The sequence below is a fragment of the Dermochelys coriacea genome, chromosome 11, assembly GCF_009764565.3.
Source record: "Dermochelys coriacea isolate rDerCor1 chromosome 11, rDerCor1.pri.v4, whole genome shotgun sequence".
In the NCBI taxonomy this organism is placed as follows: Eukaryota; Metazoa; Chordata; order Testudines; family Dermochelyidae; genus Dermochelys; species Dermochelys coriacea.
In genome coordinates this window covers 79,474,015-79,492,764 of record NC_050078.2, presented here as the reverse complement: position 1 = coordinate 79,492,764, position 18,750 = coordinate 79,474,015, and the positions used below count along the sequence as shown (strand labels likewise).

Sequence of the window (18,750 nt, the reverse complement as noted above, 5' to 3'; positions counted from 1 at the left end):
AAAAAACTCCAGTTATTAGGAAGAGACTGGTAATAGTAATAGGGAATTCGATCATTAGAAACATAGATAGCTGGGTTTGAAATGACTGGGAGAATTGCATGGTGACTTGCCTTTCCAAGTGGGAAGGTTGCACATCTCTCAAGACATGGGGAGGAGCCAGTGGTCTTGGTACATGGAGGTAGCAATGACAAAGGAAAGGATAGGAGAAAGGTCCTGGTGGCCAAATTTAGGCTCATGGTATAACTCATTTGCCTCTCTCCAGTGTCACTATTCTCTAGTTTCTAATGTATTTATAGCTAACTATCAATTTAAGTCAAAATTAACAGCATCTCTTTTAACTTGTCAAGATCGTTGTGACCCCGGAAGCCTCTCACTGCCAGCCAGCAGAGGGCGCAACATATCGTAACTCATACGAGACCTGACACACTCATTGCCCCACCTCACTATAGTCATAATCTGTATCTAAAAGGTGTCTTGTAAGGTATCCTATATAAACTAGTGACGTGCTGGTCATTAATATTATTGTGGGGTGTATGAAGAATTATAAATATGTGCCAGAAATACATTCTCAAAATGTGTTTGACAGGCAGTGTTTAAGTCATCCTGTTCTGGACAAAGGAATGTGGTTACTCTTGCTTGGATGTTTCTCCAATGTAAACTGAACAAGAGAGACAATTAAATTACTTTTACATGCAAGACAGACAAAGTCATTAGGCAAATCAGTGTGGGGGATGGCCACTTAATTCTCTCAGTGCGGGATGGACGCTGCAGCTCCAGGAAACCTTCCCGCCTACTGAAGCAGTATCATTGAACTTTGGAAAATATAAGCAAGGACAAAGAGCCATCTTGGGTATCCATTACTGAGCAGATGCAAAATGTCAGAGCTCTTGTACATCTCAGAAAAGTGGAACCTTTTAACAAAGAGGGTTGGAAGTCTCTGAAAACTGAACATAAGTGAGAAACTTGATTAGACCAAGACTGTAGCTTGCTGAAGTTAAATTTAATCACTAGAAATCATATTTTGGTTGTAACTTTTCATCTCTTTCCCTCTTACTAGACCTCACTTAAATCCTATGGTCTTTGCTAACCAACTTATTTTTAGTTTTACTACAAACCAGCTCAATGCTCTACATTTCAACCGAGTGTGGGCTTTCAACTAAACTAGCAGGTTGGTGTTTGTGCTGTGTCTTTGGAGGCAGTGAACTTACTATCTTCTGTGAAGGTCCAGTGAGAAGGACTGGATACTGTAGTGGAGCCAGTTTGGGAGGAATTCGGGGCTGGAGGGGCTGTTGGGGTCACCCTGCAAGGAGTAACCGGGCTGGTGGAAGCCAGGGTGAGATCATTGTGCTGTGAGCATGATACTAGTATCAGGGCTCTGAGCCAAGGTCACACCACGGAACCAAGGGTGCAAGGCAGGTAGTGCCAGAACTCCTTACTGGCCCAGGTTGAAACCCAAAGCATCACACTGAGATCTTACACAAGTGTACCATTATGGATTTTTTTTTGGAAATAAAGGTTTGGTATCTTTCCTCAAGTGGGAATCAGCTGTCCCAACTCCATACCCCCTTTACTCTTCCAGATAATATGATACTTTTGTAATCCTATATTTTAACTGCCATGCATTTGTAGACAATGTGTGCCCATTTGATAATCTTTCATAATACACATTTCCACAGCTCAAATCTGTCATTAAATCTGATTGTCATCTAAAGCTTTACAAATACAGGTTTCATCTAATTACAACCACTGACAAGGCCCCCACATACTCAATTAAGTACAAAATCAAGCATCCACAAAACTCTGAAATAGTGGGCAAGGAATGTAGGGACTCCAGAGTCACACAGGCAGTTATCTCAAAGGAACCACTCTTCATGCACTGGTTGAGACCAGGTCTCTATCCACCATTCTTTTTCTGGGTTAAGAAATAGTGAGAATAAACACCCTTTCCTATGTGTTATGATGGTACTGGTCCCATGGTGTCCAAATGTAGGAGGTGGTTTACTTCTTGCCGGAGAGGGTGTTTATGAGAGGTGTCACTGAAGAAAGACAGGAAGGGAGAGTGTGTAGAGGGGATGGAGGTGAGTGGTATTGAATAATCTGTGCTGAGTATTTCTAGAACCCATTTGTCCATGGTGATGGTCTTCTATGCTGAGTAGAAAGGAGTCAAATGGTGTCCAAAATGGGGGTCAATAATGGTGTCAGCACTGAGGAATGGGGGAGATGTCTCAGGCCCTCGACCAAACCCTCAAAATTATTATTTTGCAGAGGGTTGCTGGGACGCTGATGATTGAGCAGGGAGTGGTCGACGCCTTGGAGATCTGTCTGCGTTTTGACAGGTTTCAGAGTAGCAGCCGTGTTAGTCTGTATTCGCAAAAAGAAAAGGAGCACTTGTGGCACCTTAGAGACTAACAAATTTATTAGAGCATAAGCTTTCGTGAGCTACAGCTCACTTCGTCGGATGTAGCTCACGAAAGCTTATGCTCTAATAAATTTGTTAGTCTCTAAGGTGCCACAAGTACTCCTTTTCTTTTTGTCTGCGTTTTGTGCATCATACTGTCTCTGTTCTTGGGCATAGGGGGCAGCTCTTGCAAGCTGGGTTGAATAGTATTTCCCCTGTTTTTTCCTCTGTGCAGATGTGTATATCCTGAGGGAATGAAGAGTTGCCCTAGACGCCTTCAAGGTGTGAAGGGACTTGTCAGTCGTCGTGGCAAACAACTTCAGACCATTAAAAGGGGGATCCTCCACAGTTGATATACTTTCCTTGAGAAGCCGGATAAGTGAAGCAATGAAGCCTGACGCATGACTATGGCAAAAAGAAAAGGAGTACTTGTGGCACCTTAGAGACTAACAAATTTATTAGAGCATAAGCTTTCGTGAGCTACAGCTCACTTCATCGGATGCATTTGGTGGAAAAATTTTTTTCCACCAATGCATCCGATGAAGTGAGCTGTAGCTCACGAAAGCTTATGCTCTAATAAATTTGTTAGTCTCTAAGGTGCCACAAGTACTCCTTTTCTTTTTGCGAATACAGACTAACACGGCTGCTACTCTGAAACCTATGACTATGGCGGTAGCTGTGGAACGTGCCCCCATATCTGCCACATCTAGAGACACCTGTAAAGCAGTTCTGACTAGGAGATGGCTCTCTGTGATCATCACTTTGAATTGTTCTTTTTTGTCCTCTGGTATATATTCAATAAAGTCTGACAATTTGGAGTACAGTGATTCCTTGCTTAACGTTGTAGTTATGTTCCTGAAAAATGCTTCTTTAAGCAAAAAGATGTTAAGTTAATCCAATTTCCCCATAAGAATTAAAGTAAATAGAGGGGTTAGGTTCCAGGGAAAAAAATTTCACCAGACAAAAGACATTGTATACATATACAGTATAAGTTTTAAATGATTTAAACAAACAATGTAATACTGTACTCACCAATGATGATTGTGAAGCTTGGCTGAGGCAGGGGCACAGCGGAGTCGGGGTGTGGGGGCTTGCCCCGCTCTGCCCGCCTGGTGCTCCTGCTGGGGAACGGGATTGGGGACTTGCTCGTTCCCTGGCTGGAATGCCAGGAGGGCAAAGTGGAGTAAGCCCCTGCTCTCTGACCCCACTCCCTGGCTGGAACTCCAGGTGCGTGGAATGGGGCAAGTCCCCACGCCCTGATCCCACTCCCTGGTAGAAGCGTTGGGCGGGCAGAGTGGGGCAAGCCCCCGAGCCCTGACCCCGATCCCCGTCTGGAATGCCAGGCAGGCAGGCGGACCAGGGAAAGCCAAACAACCTTATAACGGAACATTGCATGACTTTAAACGAGCATGTTCTCTAATAGATCAGCAACCTAATAACAAAACAATGTTAACCGGGACAAATTTAAGTGAGGAGTTACTGTAATTTGTATGGTCATATTTTTCCATCAGTGCAGCATATTTAGCAATTTGAAATTGGAAAGTGGCCGATGAACAGGCCTTGCGGCCAAAGCAGTCTAACCGTTTCCACTCTTTGTCATAGGGAGTGGATCTGCAGTGGTGTGGGGTGAGAGAATAAAAAGTCCATCCCCTTTGAGTGGACATAATATTTTTTTATCTGCTCTTTAGAAAGTGGGCGGAATAGTTGCCAGGGTCTCCCATATATTTCTTGCTGGTTCCATAAGTGCTTCATTTACAGGAAGTGCAATCTTTGATGATGTTTGCAGAATGTCTAGTAATTTATGTTGGGATTCTGGAACCTCCTCTAGAGACTTTCTAGGGAATCGGTAGTTCTTCTGAACAGCCTTTGAAAGTATTTAAAATCATTGGCAGTTGAGGGTGATGGAGGCATAATGGCCTCGTCTAAGGAAGAAGAGAAAATGTTGGTTGTTGGGGTACTTTCTTGTTCCAGGATTTCTTCCTGTTACTCAAAAATTTCACTGAGAGTGGTGGGGGAGATCTAGTTCTCTCTATAGAGTTTGGGAGTCTAGGGTATTGTCTCCTGTATGTCCCCCGGGGTCCCCGTAGGGCCACTATGTAGGGAATGGCATAGGTGATGGTATCCATGGGTGCCCATACTGTATCTAGGTGTCAGCCCAGTGGTGATATTTGGGCTGTACAGGTGGACCTAATACCATACTAGTTTGAATGGGAGAGGAATGGTGTGATGAGTAAGCACCCTCTTCCTCCTCACCTTCTTCCTCACTGGAAAATGGAGGGGCCAGAGGTGAGGTGGGTTGGCGTGGGTACCATATGCACCAGAGTAACATCTAAGCTGAGGAGTGGTGAGTCTGGTGTTGACCAGATGAGTAAGTCCTTGTGGTGAAGGAATTGGTGCGGTACCGATGGTTTTGGTACCGAGGCGGTCCAGATGCACTGTGCCGTTGTAGCTGTAGACATCTGTGCGGACGTCAGAGCACTCTGTGCTATGGGAGTTCTCTGTAGCCTATGGAGAACATATCAGTGCCACATGTTTGGACAGCTCTGTCGGTACTGTGGTGGAGAAGGTAGGCGTCTCTTTGCCTCCTGACTGAGCCTGCCCGCTTGTGGTCACTGGCTTTTTTAGTACACTACTGGAGCATAGGCGCCGACTCCATGGGTACTCCGGGCCTGGAGCACCCACAGGGAAAAATTGGTGAATGCTCTGCACCCAACGGCAGCTCCCCGCACCGCCCCCCTGCCTTAGCTCACCTCTGCCTGCGCCCCGAGTGCGCCGCCACGTCCTGCTTCTCCCCCCTCACTCCCAGTGCTTGCGCCGCGACACATGGTATGCTTGGGGGAGGAGGCGGAGCCGGGGCAGGGATTTCGGGAGGGGTCCAATAGGGGCAGGGAGGGGCGGAGTTAGGGCGGGGACTTTGGGGCAGGGGTGGAGTAGGGGTGGGGCAAGGGGCGTGAGCACCCACTGGCGCAGAGAAAGGTTGGCACCTGTGTACTGGAGGACTCTGGTGCTTTGTATGTACTTAGCCATGGTGCGATTGGTACCGAGGACCTAGAACAAGCCGGAGACCGTTTCTTTTTCAGTGGCTCTTTAAGAGGGGAAGTTGGTGCCTGTTTTCTTGCCATCTTTTTGGAGAAGTGATCTTTCCCCTGCGACACAGGTGAAGTCTGTGTGTCAGAAGTGGTTGTTGGACAAGGGTGTCCAGAGGGAATCTGCTGACCGGGGTCGGATGCCGGGCGCAGTGACTTCTCCATTAGAATAAGTTTAAGTTTTAAATCTATTGTTTTCCTGGGGCAAGCTTTTAAGTTGTGGCAGTGAGAGCATTCTTGTGGGATGTGTGTCTCAACAAGGCACCTGATGCACTGAGTGTCCATCGGAGATTGGGAATCGCCTCCCGGCAGGAAAGATACCACTTGAAACCCAGTGAACCAGGCATGGCTCCAACTGTAACGAGTCTGCCATAAGGGTGAAAATGCACTACTCTAAGGGGTAATCAAACTTAAATAACGAAGAAAAAAATTGAGAGAGAAAAAAAGAAGAAATGGGGATAACGGAGTTAGTGAAATCTAACTAGAGTACTAAATAGGCCATTCTGATGCTAAAGCTAAGTATCAAGTGTTACGCTTCCGAGAGCTGTGTCAGGCTGTCAAGGTTCCTTCCCCACTCTGAACTCTAGGGTACACATGTGGGGACCTGCATAAAAACCTCCTAAGCTTACTTTTACCAGCTTAGGTTAAAACTTCCCCAAGGTACAAACTATTTTACTGTTTGCCCTTGGACTTCCACTGCCACCACCAAATGTCCGGGTTTATTTTTGAGAAAGAGTTGTTTGGAAACGTCTTTCCCCCCAAAATCCTCACCAAAACCTTGCACCCCCCTGCCTGGGGAAGGCTCGATTAAAAATCCTCACCAATTTGCATAGGAGACTACAGACCCAAACCCTTAGATCTTAAGAACAATGAAAAAAGCATTCAATTTCTTACAAGAAGAATTTTAATATAAGAAAAGGTAAAAAGAATCACCTCTGTAAAATCAGGATGGTAAATACCTTACAGGGTAATTAGATTCAAAACATAGAGAATCCCTCTAGGCAAAACATTAAGTTACAAAAAGACACAAAGACAAGAATATTCATTCTATTCAGCACAGTCTAATTTCTCAGCCATTTAAAGAAATCATAATCTAACGCATCTCTAGCTAGATTACTTATTAAATTCTAAGATTCCATTCCTGTTCTGTCCCCAGCAAAAGCATCACACAGACAGACCCTTTGTTTCTCCCTCCCTCCAGCTTTGAAAGTATCTTGTCTCCTCATTGGTCATTGTGGTCAGGTGCCAGCAAGGTTATCCTAGCTTCTTAACCCTTTACAGGTGAAAGGATTTTTCCTCTGGCCAGGAGGGATTTTAAAGGGGCTTACCCTTCCCTTTATATTTACGACATGCCCCCCAAATCACAGCTAGGGTAAAACACTGGCTGGGATTTCTTCCTGGAGCTCTAGGAAAAAAAAGAGTTAATAAGACACATGCACCTCTAAATATACTACCAAGTATATAAAGACTAATAATATTTTCCACATCTCAAGGACGATTTTAACAGTTGATTCTGGGAAACTTTCATGGGAGAGTGCATCAGCCACTTTGTTAGAAGCTCCTGAGATGTGTTGGATGTCGAAATCAAAATCTTGAAGAGCTAAACTCCACCGAATAAGTTTTTTGTTATTTCTCGTGGCGGTATGAAGCCACCATAGCACAGCATGGTCGGTTTGCAGGTGGAAACGCCATCCCCAACCATATGGGCGTAGCTTTTCCAGGGCGTAGACAATGGCGTAACATTCTTTTTCACTGACTGACCAGTTGCTTTCCCTCTCAGACAGTTTTTTTGCTGAGAAACGCTACAGGGTGGAATTCTTGATCCGGTCCTTCCTGCATTAAAACTGCTCCCACACCATGCTCGGACGCATCTGTGGTTCCTTGGAACGGTTTGTCAAAGTCTGGGGCCCTTAGTACAGGGTCAGACATGAGTGGCGCTTTAAGTTGGTTAAAGGCCTTCTGATGTTCTTTGGTCCACTGAACGGCATTTGGCTCTTTCTTTTTGGTTCGGTCTGTCAATGGGGTGGCAATTTGGCTGTACTGCGGTACAAAGCGTCTGTAATAACCGGCCAAGCCTAAGAAGGATTGAACCTGTTTCTTTGACTTTGGGACAGGCCACTTTTGTATAGCATCCACTTTGGCCTATAGGGGGTTGATAGTTCCTTGACCCACCTGGTGTCCAAGGTAAGTCCCTCTGTTTAGGCCTATTTGACACTTCTTAGCCTTAACAGTTAGTCCTGCCTCCCTTATGCGCTCAAAGACTTTTTGTAGATGTTCCAGGTGTTCTGGCCAGGAATCCGAAAATATGGCCACATCGTCAAGGTAGGCGACTGTATATTCTCCTAATCCTGCTAGGAGACCATCTACAAGTCTTTGGAAGGTGGCGGGTGCATTCTGCAGTCCAAAAAGGAGTACATTAAATTCATACAGCCCGACATGTGTGGTGAAGGCTGATCTTTCCTTGGCGGATTCATCTAGCGGTACCTGCCAGTACCCCTTGGTTAAGTCCAAGGTAGAGATGAACTGGGCCCATCCCAGTTTCTCTAATAGTTCATCTGTGCATGGCATTGGATAGTTGTCTGGGCGAGTTACAGCATTTAGCTTACGGTAGTCCATGCAAAAACGTATCTCCCCATCTGCTTTGGGAACTAGAACCACTGGAGATGCCCATGCACTGCCAGAGGAGTGGATTACACCCATCTGTAACATATCCTGGATCTCCTGTTCTATAGCAGTTTTAGCTTGAGGAGACACCCGGTAAGGTTGGACTTTAATTGGGTGAGCATTACCTGTGTCAATGGAGTGGTATGCCCGTTCAGTCAGCCCTGGGGTGGCTGAGAACGTCGGCGCATAGCTAGTGTACAGCTCCTGGATCTGCTGTCGCTGCATACGCCCGAGGGTCATGGAGAGGTTCACCTCTTCCACGCCATCAGCACTTTTCCCTTCGTAGTAGACACCTTCAGGCCACTCAGCATATCTCTTCCCTGGGCTGTAAACTGACAAACCTTTAATTCTCTGGGATAAAAGGACTTTAGAGAATTAATATGGTACACCTTAGGCTTTCGGTTGGAGGTGGGGAATGCTATGAGGTAATTAACAGCTCCCAGGCTCTTCTGGACCATGAATGGCCCTTCCCACGACGCTTCCATTTTATGGGCCTGGAGCACCTTTAAGACCATAACCTGGTCTCCCACTTTGAAGGAACGCTCTCTGGCATGTTTATCATACTAGGCTTTTTTCTCTTTTTGAGCATCCTGTAGGTTTTCTTTAGCAAGGGCTAGAGAGATTCGGAGGGTGTTTTGTAGGTTGGTTACAAAGTCCAGAATGTTAGTTCCTGGAGAAGGTGTAAATCCCTCCCATTGCTGCTTCACCAACTGTAATGGCCCCTTAACCTCGCGGCCATATACAAGTTCAAATAGTGAAAACCCTAAACTGGGATGTGGTACAACTCTGTAGGCAAAGAGCAACTGCTGCAACACTAGGTCCCAATCATTGGAGTGCTCATTTACAAATTTATGTATCATGGCCCCCAAAGTTCCATTAAACTTCTCCACCAGGCCATTTGTTTGATGGTGGTAAGGAATGGCAACCAAGTGATTTACCCCATGAGCTTCCCAAAGGCTTTCCATAGTTCCTGCCAGGAAATTAGTTCCTGCATCTGTGAGGATGTCAGAGGGCCAACCTACCCTGGCAAAAATGTCTGCTAGTGCCTGGCACACACTTTTAGCCCTGGTGTTGCTTAGAGCTACTGCTTCCAGACATCGGGTGGCAAAATCCATGAAAGTCAGTATGTACTGCTTTCCTCTGGGTATCTTTTTTGGAAAAAGACCCAGAATATCCACAGCTACTCGCTGAAATGGAACTTCAATAATGGGGAGTGGCTGGAGAGGGGCTTTGACCTGGTCTTGGAGTTTTCCCACTTTTTGGCATACCTCACAAGACCAGACATAGGTAGAAACATCCTTGCCCATTCCCTCCCATTGGAATGAGCTCCCCAACCGGTCTTTGGTCCTGTTCACCCCAGCATGGCCACTAGGATGATCGTGGGCTAAGCTCAAGAGCTTGACCCGGTAGTTAGTTGGAACTACCAACTGTCTCTGAGGATGCCAGTCTTCCTGGTGTCCACCAGAAAGAATTTCCTTGTATAAGAGTCCTCTTTCTGCAACAAACCTGGATCAATTAGAAGAGCTGAGAGGTGGTGGGTTGCTCTGTGCCACCGTCCGAGCTCTCTGGAGACTTTCATCTACTTCCTGTTCAGCCTGGAACTGTTCCCTTGATGCTGGAGACATCAGTTCCTCATTTGATTGTGGACCTATGCTTGGTCCCTCTGGAAGCGATGTAGGGGATGGGGCTGTTTCCGTTGACTGTGAACCGCTCTCTGCTGGTGCACTATGTTGGGGTTCAGGCTCCGGCTGAGCCTCTTGTGTAGGGTTATCGGCTGCTGCCGGTTCAGGTTCAGTGGGGCCCTCTGGGGTTGGGGTTGCAAGTACTGGATTCAGTGCCGGAAATGGGTCTGGTGCTGGTTGTTCCGCCGGTTCCGGTTCTGGGACTGGCTCTGTCTGGGTCTCTGGGACTGGATCCACTACTGCTGTTGTAGACATTGGCCTGGGGTCCGGGTCCATCACCTCTGACTGGGTCCTGGTAGAAGTTTCCAGAACAGTGCTAGGCGTGACGGCTGGTTTAGTCTGGCTGCAGGTGACCATTCCCACCCCCTTGGCTGACTTCACAAGATTGGCCAAGTCTTCCCCCAACAGCATGGGGACGGGATAATCATCATAAACTGCAAAAGTCCACGTTCCAGACCAGCCCTTGTATTGGACAGGCAACTTGGCAGTAGGCAAATTGAAAGAGTTGGACTTGAAGGGTTGAATCATCACTTGGATCTCTGGATTGATTAAATTGGGGTCCACTAAGGAAGCATGGATAGCCGACACCTGAGCTCCGGTGTCCTTCCACGCGGTGACCTTCTTCCCGCCCACACTCACAGTTTCCCTCCGCTCCAAAGGTATCTGGGAGGTATCTGGGCCTGAGGACCGCTGGGGTGATTCCGGTGCAATGAACTGTAATCTGTTGGGGTTCTTGGGGCAGTTGGCCTTCACATGTCCCGGCTCGTTACATTTAAAACATCATCTAGCTGACGGGTCACTGGGGCGAGGTGGGTTGCTGGAGAACGGTGTGGTGGGATGATAAGGTGGCTGGAGGGTTCCTTGGGGGGTAAATGTGGCCTTGGGTGGCCCCCAGTAGTAGGGTGTGGTCTGAGGTTGTCCCTTCTGGTATCCGCTCCAACTGCAACCAGTTTTTCTCTTCTCTGCCACCTCCACCCATTTGGCTCCAATCTCCCCCGCCTCGATTAGGAGTTTTGGACTTCCCATCTAGGATGTATCTTTCTATTTCCTCAGGAACACCCTCTAAGAATTGCTCCATTTGCATTAGGAAGTGCAAATCTTCTGGAGATTTAACACTTGCTCCTGATATCCAGGCATCCCAATGTTTCACAATTTGGTAGGTATGTCGGGTAAATGACACGTCTGGTTTCCACCTTAGGGCTCTGATCCGCCGATGGGAATGCTCGGGGGTTAGCCCCATTCTGACTCTCAGCTTGGTTTTAAATAGTTCACACTGGTTCATGCGTTCCTTAGGCATTTCAGCCGCCACCTCAGCTAAGGGTCCACTGAGCTGTGGCCTCAGCTCTACCATGTATTGGTCTGTAGAGATGCTATACCCAAGGCAGGCCCTTTCGAAGTTTTCTAAGAAGGTCTCAGTATCATCACCTGCCGTGTAAGTGGGGAACTTTCTGGGATGGGAAGTGGTACCTGGAGAAGGATTGCTAGGGTTTGTTGGTATATTCTGCTGAGCCTTTGCCTTCTCCATCTCCAGTGCATGCTTCCTCTCTCTTTCCTTCTCCTCCTCCACATGCTTCCTCTCTCTTTCCTTCTCCTCCTCCACATGCTTCCTCTCACTTTCCTTCTCCTCCAGTTCTTTGGCCCTTGCCTCCATTCCCATCCGCATGAGTTCTATCTGTCTTTCATGTTTCTTTTGTTTTTCCTCAGCCTCAAATCTGGCTAATTCCAGCTTTTGTTGAACAGTGGAGTCTATCATCCTAATGTCTCTGTTTTTAACTAACTTTACACCCGAGAGTTAGATAGAAAACCAAAACAAAAAAAAACTTGGCTTGTAAAATTTTGCTGTGCTGAATATGATACCTATATTCTCTGATAGTGATTATCAACCTACAGAGAAATCCGAAAAAAAAAAAAAACTAACACCTTTGGCTCCAGGCAAATAGGCAGAAAACCCCTCTAGTTGCTCTTAGGAAAAAAAAAAAACTTCAGGTATGTGAAGACTTGTGAATTTCCCTGCAGAAGGGAACACAGTGGATCTAATTTACCTAGATTTCAGTAAGGCGTTTGATACCGTGCCACATGGGGAATTATTAGTTAAATTGGAGAAGATGGGGATCAATATGAACATCAAAAGGTGGATAAGGAATTGGTTAAAGGGGAGACTGCAACGGGTCCTACTGAAAGGCGAATTGTCAGGCTGGAGGGAGGTTACCAGTGGAGTGCCTCAGGGATCAGTTTTGGGACCAATCTTGTTTAATCTTTTTATTACTGACCTCGGCACAAAAAGTAGGAGTGTGCTAATAAAGTTTGCAGATGATACAAAGCTGGGAGGTATTGCCAATTCAGAGAAGGATCGGGATATTATACAGGAGATCTGGATGACCTTGTAAACTGGAGTAATAGTAATAGGATGAAATTTAATAGTGAGAAGCGTACGGTTATGCATTTAGGGATTAATAACAAGAATTTTAGTTATAAGCTGGGGACGCATCAATTAGACGTAACGGAAGAGGAGAAGGACCTTGGAGTATTGATTGATCATAGGATGACTATGAGCTGCCAATGTGATATGGCTGTGAAAAAAGCTAATGCGGTTTTGGGATGCATCAGGAGAGGCATTTCCAGTAGGGATAAGGAGGTTTTAGTACCATTATACAAGGCACTGGTGAGACCTCACCTAGAATACTGTGTGCAGTTCTGGTCTCCCATGTTTAAAAAGGATGAATTCAAACTGGAGCAGGTACAGAGAAGGGCTACTAGGATGATCCGAGAAATGGAAAACTTGTCTTATGAAAGGAGACTTAAGGAGCTTGGCTTGTTTAGCCTAACTAAAAGAAGGTTGAGGGGAGATATGATTGCTCTCTATAAATATATCAGAGGGATAAATGCAGGAGAGGGAGAGGAATTATTTCAGCTCAGCACCAATGTGGATACAAGAACAAATGGGTATAAACTGGCTACCAGGAAGTTTAGACTTGAAATTAGACGAAGGTTTCTAACCATCAGAGGAGTGAAGTTTTGGAATAGCCTTCCAAGGGAAGCGGTGGGGGCAAAAGATCTATCTGGCTTTAAGATTTTACTCGATAAGTTTATGGAGGAAATGGTATGATGGGATAATGTGATTTTGGTACGTAATTGATCTTTAAATATTCAGGGTAAATAGGACTAATCCCCTGAGATGGGATATTAGATGGATGGGATCTGAGTTACCCAGGAAAGAATTTTATGTAGTATCTGGCTGGTGAATCTTGCCCATTTGCTCAGGGTTTAGCTGATCGCCATAGTTGGGGTCAGGAAGGAATTTTCCTCCAGGGCAGATTGGAAGAGGCCCTGGAGGTTTTCGCCTTCCTCTGTAACATGGGGAACGGGTCACTTGAGGGAGGCTTCTCTGCTCCTTGAAGTCTTTAAACCACGATTTGAGGACTTCAATAGCTCAGACATAGGTGAGGTTTTTCATAGGAGTGGGTGGGTGAGATTCTGTGGCCTGTGCTGTGCAGGAGGTCGGACTAGATGATCAGAATGATCCCTTCTGACCTTAGTATCTATGAAGCTATGAACTATCCTGCCTTTAGGTAGAGAAAACTCCAGCTCACAAAAGGCAATTCCCTTTTGTCTCCGCTGTGGCCCCAAAGCAGAGAAAAAAAAAACCTCTGTTTTCAGTTGAACCTGCTTTCCAGCAGCCCAAAGGAAAAAAAAATATTTCCTTTTCAAATTTGTGCTTCTGGTTCAAAAAAATCTCAAAATGATTTCAAGTTGATCCCACCACTCCACCACCATGTCAAGGTTCCTTCCCCACTCTGAACTCTCGGGTACACATGTGGTGACCTGCATGAAAACCTCCTAAGCTTACTTTTACCAGCTTAGGTTAAAACTTCCCCAAGGTACAAACTATTTTACTGTTTGCCCTTGGACTTCCACTGCCACCACCAAATGTCCGGGTTTATTTTTAAGAAAGAGTTGTTTGGAAACGTCTTTCCCCCCAAAATCCTCACCAAAACCTTGCACCCCCCTGCCTGGGGAAGGCTTGATAAAAATCCTCACCAATTTGCATAGGAGACCACAGATCCAAACTCTTAGATCTTAAGTACAATGAAAAAAGCATTCAATTTCTTACAAGAAGAATTTTAATATAAGAAAAGGTAAAAAGAATCACCTCTGTAAAATCAGGATGGTAAATACCTTACAGGGTAATTAGATTCAAAACATAGAGACTCCCTCTAGGCAAAACCTTAAGTTACAAAAAGACACAAAAACAGGAATATCCATTCCATTCAGCACAGCTTATTTTATCAGCCATTTGAAGAAATCATAATCTAACACATTTCTAGCTAGATTACCTACTAAATTCTAAGACTCCATTCCTGTTCTGTCCCCGGCAAAAGCAGCACACAGACAGACTCAGACCCTTTGTTTCTCCCCTCCTCCAGCTTTGAAAGTATCTTGTCTCCTCATCGGTCATTTTGGAGAGGTGCCAGCGAGTTTATCCTACCTTCTTAACCCTTTACAGGTGAAAGAATTTTTCCTCTAGCCAGGAGGGATTTTAAAGGTTTTTCCCTTCCCTTTATATTTATGATACAGGCCGAGGGCAAATGAGAAGGAACCAGGGGAGTCTGGTTGCACAGCACTAGATAGGCATCAACAACGGCGCAAATTGGGGAGGGCACATGTGCAACCCAGACAGGCAATGCTGCTGAAATTCTCCAATCAAAGGTGCAGGGATGCTCATTCACCTGAAGTGGAGCACCAACAGGGACACTCCTCGAAGGAGAATCCTAAATTTCAGCTGACATGCGTTTCTAGACAATATGTGTGCCTATTTGATAATCTTCCATAATACACATTTCCACAGCTCAAATCTGTCATTAAATCTAGTTGTCAATTAAAATTTTAGCTCTAAAACTTTACAAATACATTTTTCATCTAATTACAACCACTGACAAGGCCCCCATATACTCAATTCAGTACAAAATCAAACATCCACAAGACTCTGAAATAGCGGGCAAGGAACACAGGGAGTCTGGAGCCACCCAGGTAATCATCTCAAAGTAACCCCTCTTTATGCACTCAAATCTTAGTCCCCAGAACCAAAGAAGTTACATAGAGGAGTCTCAGTTCCCTCCAGGTAGCAGTGTTGCATTTCTCACTGATACAGCACACTCTAACAGCTCCAAAGTAGCCTTGTAGAAAGATTTCTAAAATACATTTAACACTTGTTGGTCCTGGAATGCCAGCTAATTTATAGCCTAATCCATTTGGGCAATCTCTTAATGGAATTTCATTTACAACCTTATTTTCTCAGTTAACTGAACACCTAAAGTCCTGGCCTAAACTTTCACAGCTGCTTCTTGTAATTCTAAATGATTATTTTTCATGCTCTGACAACCAATCACAGTCATACTAGGAGTGTGACACATAGCCGTACAGGAATTTATTGACCCTACTCCCATGACCAATGTCAAGGTCACAAAAGTTAATACCCATATCACATAGCAGGAATGAACATTTACTGACTCTACTGGTTACTGTTAAAGCAATAAGTATACCTTTATCTTCAGTGAGGCTGGATAGTACCGCAGGACATGGCACACTGCAAGCATGACATTGTTAGCTTTACATACAGACACAATTTCTTTGCAGTCCTCAGGTGTTACCTTATAAACCAGAGAAAACAACCCAGTCAGTTATTCTATTCTGCTGCATTATGTACCATAGTTACTGCATGAATCTGCTAATTGTCACAACACTAGCAATTTGAAAAATACGTTTTATTAAATATCTTTGTAGGCACTTATGTGCTAAATTGAAATTTCATCTGCAACTGTATGAAAATGGCACTCACCAATAATTCTCTAGTTATATATATGTTTGCATTATAATTAGAAACTACATTTAACTAGACCAAAGCACTCTCCTACAGGGTGAAACTTGTCATCCAAGATTTCAGCACAGCAGCAAATAGTATTTATTGATGTAAAATGTGTGTCATTACTTCTTAAAATAAAGATTTAAGCCCATATTTTGATGTTTGAAAGGACCTACCATACTGGATATCAAAGTATCTGACGTTAGAGGAAGGGTGGTTTTAAGGCACTATCCTTGGGACTCCTCAATTTTACGACATTTGACTTATGACGAATGGCACTTACGGCATTTCTGAATTGACCCCCGATTCGACTTATGACAATTGGTTTCGATTTTACGATGCTTGTTCCTGCAATGGAGTATATTGCCATTCCAAGTTATGACATTTTGACTTACGATGCAATTTTTTAGGAACCAACTGTGTCATAAGTCAGAGGACTGCCTGTATTGGGATCAACTCCTAGGCTCTGCCAGACTCTGTTACCATGAGTGTGTTGCTTCTCTGTGCCTCAATTTCCATCTATAAAATTAAGATAATACTCCTTCTTTTTCCTACACTGTGTCTATTTTGTCTATACTCTTTGAGGGGAAAGATTGTCTCTTCCTACATTTATGTATAACATTGAAAGCACACTAATACAAATATAAACAATAATAAAAGATATGTATATAGGACCCCAAAACTGGTGAAGATTTAATCTATCTGTAAAGCAACTTCAATAGTACAAACTTGGAAGTGCAAAAACATTTATGTAAAAAGACAGGTAAATTGCAGGAAGTGATGTTCCTCCGACTCTCAGAATTAGCTCCTGTGCCCACTTAATGGCAAGGCTCCCACTGACATCAGAGGTGCAGGTTCAGGGCACCTTATTGCAGATAGCAGGATAGTATTAAACCAAAAATTTCATTTCTTGTTCTTCTAGATTCTGCAATGAAGTCAAAATCTGGTGCCTAATGTTATGTTCTATTGCCAGAGAAATTACATGATATCATAAATTTAATATGACCCCCTTACTGCAAGATCCCAAAGCCAGAGATGTGTTGTAAGGAAGCAAACCTTACATTATATTTACAGACAGGCAGAATATTATGTATTACATTAACACTGACATGTGCTAGGGCCGTACAAACACACACACACTTTAAGGGAATTTCTACCCTAAGGAGTTTATATTCTAAGTGAAATGAAAATAGGAAGGATCAGGACAAGAAAGACTTTATACAATTTTTTTTCCATTTTTTTGTTTATTAAGTATAAAAGAATATGGATCAGGGCTTTGATAATTAGCAAATGTAGCAGAAAAGATACTAAGACAAATTGATTGAAGATTTTACCCTGATATGTGAAAATTATCCCCACTGTTTAAACTTTAACATTATGATTTTGCTTAACTTACTGCCATGGGCTTTTCCAACAAAATGTGGTAGCCTTTGTTAGCAAAAGCTATCGCTGGAGCCTAGGAAAAGAGAGAAACCAAAGAGACAAGTTACAAGAAACTAAATGTTTCTCCCTATCATTGTTTATTCACAATTAGAAATAAACAACATTTTTCAGAGGAACAGTTTATTCAACAAAATATGCAGTTTTGGGCCACCAAAACCACTTGCAAATTTCACAGAACTTCGCCAGATAGTTTTGGCCTATAACATTTTTTGGGCTAGATTTGCAAGGGGCGTTAGATGTCATTCACAAAACCAAAGGAAGTGGAAATGCCTCCCCAACTCCACAGACCCATGGTGACAGTACTTACCTAGGGCCCTGTGTCCACTGGCAAGTTTGCGTGCAGTAAAGCAGCTGTGAGCGCTGTAGCTCCCGAGGTGCACACACAGCCACGCCACTGAGTGTGCAGAAACTGTGCAGATGCAGCACTCTAAAAAACACCACCCCGAGGAGGGGCATAGAGCTTTCTGTGCTGGGGCTACAGCACTCTGGTGCCAGTGTAGTCGCCGGGGTGATTACAGTGCTGCAGTTGGCCTCCAGGAGGTGTCCCACAATATCTGTTCTTACCTCTCTGCCCATCGACTGCCCTGCCCTCGGGTGACCAACTTCAGCCCCACCCCGGACATCCATTGCAAATTTGAAAGTCCCCTTTCTGTTTGCTTGGTGATACGTGCAGTGGTCTCAGTGCATCTTTCCAGGTGGCCATGCCTGCTCCACGCACCAGGCGATCCCCTGCTTGGAGCAATGCCAAGCTGCTGGACCTCATTGGGATTTGGGGAGAGGAGGTAGCCGTTGGAATGATGTTAGTAACCGATCGGTAGCAGTCTGGAATAGCCAGCTTCCACAGTGCAATTGCCACACACTTCTCCAGCGATAGGACAGCTCTCATTCTCGTGTCCTTGCACTGCAGGGCTGGGGCGAGTTCATCACACAGTCCCATGAATGTGGCTTTCCTCATGCAAAAGTTCTGTACCCACTGCTCATCATCCCAGACGTGCATCACGATGTGATCCCATCACTCAGTGCTTGTTTCCCGAGCCCAAAAGCAGCGTTCCACTGTGGTCAGCACCTGCGTGAATGCCACAAGCATTCTCGTGTCATAGCTACTACGTGTGGCGAGATCGATGTTGCACTCCTCTTGTCTTTGTAGTTTAAGGAATAACTCCACTGCCACTCGTGACATGTTGGTCAGTGTGAACAACATACTGGTCAACAGCTCGGGATCCATTCCTGCACCCAGAAAGAGGCAGGGCAGGGCGCGCAGTACACTAACCATTGAAAGATGGCCCCATATGCGGACAGAAGCTCAGGGATAGCTGGGATGCGAAGCAATGCATCACAGGGAATTGAGACAGGACCCAGGATGTCCTGCGACCCCTTCCGCCTTCCCACAAGTCTTAGTGGCAAAAGAGAAAAAGGTGCCCTGTGGGAGAGCTGCCCAGAGTGCACGGCTCTGAATAGCGCTGCAAGTATGAACACCCTATTGTGCAGGCAGCTGTCAGTGTGAACACACAACAGTGGTTTTCCTTCGACGCTCTCTGATCGGCACTGTAACTGCCGGTGCTGTAACTTTGCCCGTGTAGACGTGCTGTAGGATGTCTGAGGCCCAGGTTCAAGTCC

General features: G+C 45.1%; 1 protein-coding gene across 3 annotated transcripts in view; it reads right to left on the bottom strand.

Annotated features, from left to right (window-relative positions):
• Positions 1-18,750, bottom strand: part of LOC119863821 (uncharacterized oxidoreductase YjhC-like) — an 84,183-nt gene that overhangs the window by 31,153 nt on the left and 34,280 nt on the right. For 2 of the 3 annotated variants that reach the window (XM_038422772.2, XM_038422775.2), the window contains exons 5-6: positions 17,087-17,146; positions 15,371-15,478 (exon numbers count right to left, since the gene is read on the bottom strand). In XM_038422772.2, coding sequence (XP_038278700.1) covers positions 15,371-15,478; positions 17,087-17,146 — 168 coding nt within the window. The remainder of the gene's footprint in view (positions 1-15,370; positions 15,479-17,086; positions 17,147-18,750) is intronic. The other variant, XM_038422776.2, reaches the window with a different exon arrangement.